Here is a 2,000-nt window from a genome sequence, read left to right as displayed (position 1 = left end):
TACATTCTGATTATGTTACTGAGTCCAGTCACATTGCTTTATTAAAATGTAATCAAATCAAAGTTTTGTGTACAATATAGAAATGTTAAGAACATTACAAGCAACATGATATGAACGTGAAATACAAATAAACATAACATTCAACAAAAAGACAGTAAAAATACAAAAAGCAATTAAATAAAATACTATGAAATGTAGGACTCTGGAGGACAGAACACAAGGTAATCTGAATGCACGTGGACTTATTTTGTGTATTAGATAGATAGATATATTTATAGATAGATAGATACTTTATTAATAATGTAATATGTTAATGTTCACTGTTGATATCCTTCCTCTCCAGGCAGCTGCACACCCCCACCAACGTCCTCCTCCTCTCTCTGGCCGTCTCAGACCTCCTGGTCGGCCTCTTCATGATGCCGCTTCAGATCATGCTCCTGAGGGGCTGCTGGGATCTCGGGAGCTTGATCTGTCGAATGTACTCCTACACCTCCTTTATCCTCACCTCTGCCTCGGTGGGAAACATGGTGCTCATATCCATCGACCGGCACATGGCCATCTGCGACCCCCTGAGTTACCCCACTAAAGTCACTCAGACGAGGGTCAAACTGTGTGTGTGTCTGTGTTGGGCCACCTCTGTTTTCTACAACAGCGTGATACTCATTGACTTTCTAAAACACCCGAATATATACAGTTCCTGCTATGGAGAGTGTATAGTCATGATTAACTTTATCACAGGGTCCGTGGATGTCATTTTGACGTTTGTCGGCCCCATTTCTGTCATCGTAGTCCTTTATATGAGGGTGTTTGTGGTGGCGTTGACTCAGGCTCGAGCCATGCGCTCTCATATTAAAGGCGTCACAATCCAGAGCTCGATCAAGGTCACTGCCAAGAAGTCGGAAAGAAAAGCAGCCAGGACTCTTGGCATTGTCATAGTGGTGTTTTTAATTTGTTTCTCTCCTTATTTTTACCCCTCTTTTGGGGGACAAGACTTGATAACCGGCGTTGAGTTTTCAACGTTTGGGATCTGGCTTTTGTTTTGTAATTCCTGTGTGAATCCACTGGTGTACGCTCTCTTCTACCCCTGGTTTAGGACGTCTGTTAAACTCATTGTGACTCTTCAGATACTGCAGCCTGGCTCCTGTGACGTCAACGTTCTGTAGAGGAGAGCTTGTAGTTTAAAGTATATAGAAAGTGTGATTTCCCTCATTAGCACTAAGGAAATGAGGACGGAATTTAATAACTTTGCAGCACAGGAACTTTAAAAAAAAAAACACTGGTAAATAAAGATCTGATTCCCCCAGCATGTTGGGCCAGCTCTGTTTTCTATAATGGTTTGATAAACTGCAAATAATGACTTTTGAAAAGCATAATAAACGTGTTTCTGGGGATTAAGTATTACCTTTTTGTCGAATAAGACATACTAATAATCAAAAATAATAGTCATGAATATTTTGCTCATGAAAAGTAATCTAATTTTAAGAACATATATCCAAACTGTTCTTATTGAATAAATCTATCTTATATATTTGGCAAGATTTAACCAGTAACAATGGTTTGACTTTGCATACATTCCCAGCATTAAAAGATAATTTTTTTCTTGTTTTAAGAGTGCATTTATCCACACAACTTAATTTAAACATTTAAGAGTCTTATGATATGACGAGAAATGTTAAGTCTTGTTCATCTTTTATTAATCGAATGGACTTTCTCATACATTCTAATATATATAATGTCTGCTATGGAGAGTGTAGTTGCAGTAAACGAGCATGGTTTGCATGAACTCCATCATTTTGAGGTACAGTGGGGCAAAAAAGTATTTAGTCAGCCACCAATTGTGCAAGTTCTCCCACTTAAAAAGATGAGAGAGGCCTGTAATTTTCATCCTACGTACAATTCAACTATGAGAGACAGAATGGGGGGAAAGAATCCAGGAAATCACATTGTAGGATTTTTAATGAATTAATTGGTAAATTCCTCGGTAAAATAAGTATTTGTCA

At 38.4% G+C, this 2,000-nt stretch overlaps 1 protein-coding gene across 1 annotated transcript; it reads left to right on the top strand.

The window, feature by feature from the left end:
• Positions 1 to 326: 326 nt before the first annotated feature.
• On the top strand, positions 327 to 1,163 carry LOC104954792 (trace amine-associated receptor 13c-like; the record flags this gene model as incomplete). The annotated part of the gene is made up of 1 exon (XM_010781983.1): positions 327 to 1,163. A coding segment is annotated over one exon (837 nt), but the record flags the coding sequence as incomplete, so codon positions are not given.
• Positions 1,164 to 2,000: the final 837 nt, after the last annotated feature.

The sequence above is a fragment of the Notothenia coriiceps genome, unplaced genomic scaffold, assembly GCF_000735185.1.
Source record: "Notothenia coriiceps isolate Sejong01 unplaced genomic scaffold, NC01 NC01_scaffold00023883, whole genome shotgun sequence".
Taxonomy (NCBI): domain Eukaryota; kingdom Metazoa; phylum Chordata; class Actinopteri; order Perciformes; family Nototheniidae; genus Notothenia; species Notothenia coriiceps.
The sequence above is the reverse complement of the archived record's forward strand: the minus strand, read 5'-3'. Positions and strand labels throughout refer to the sequence as shown.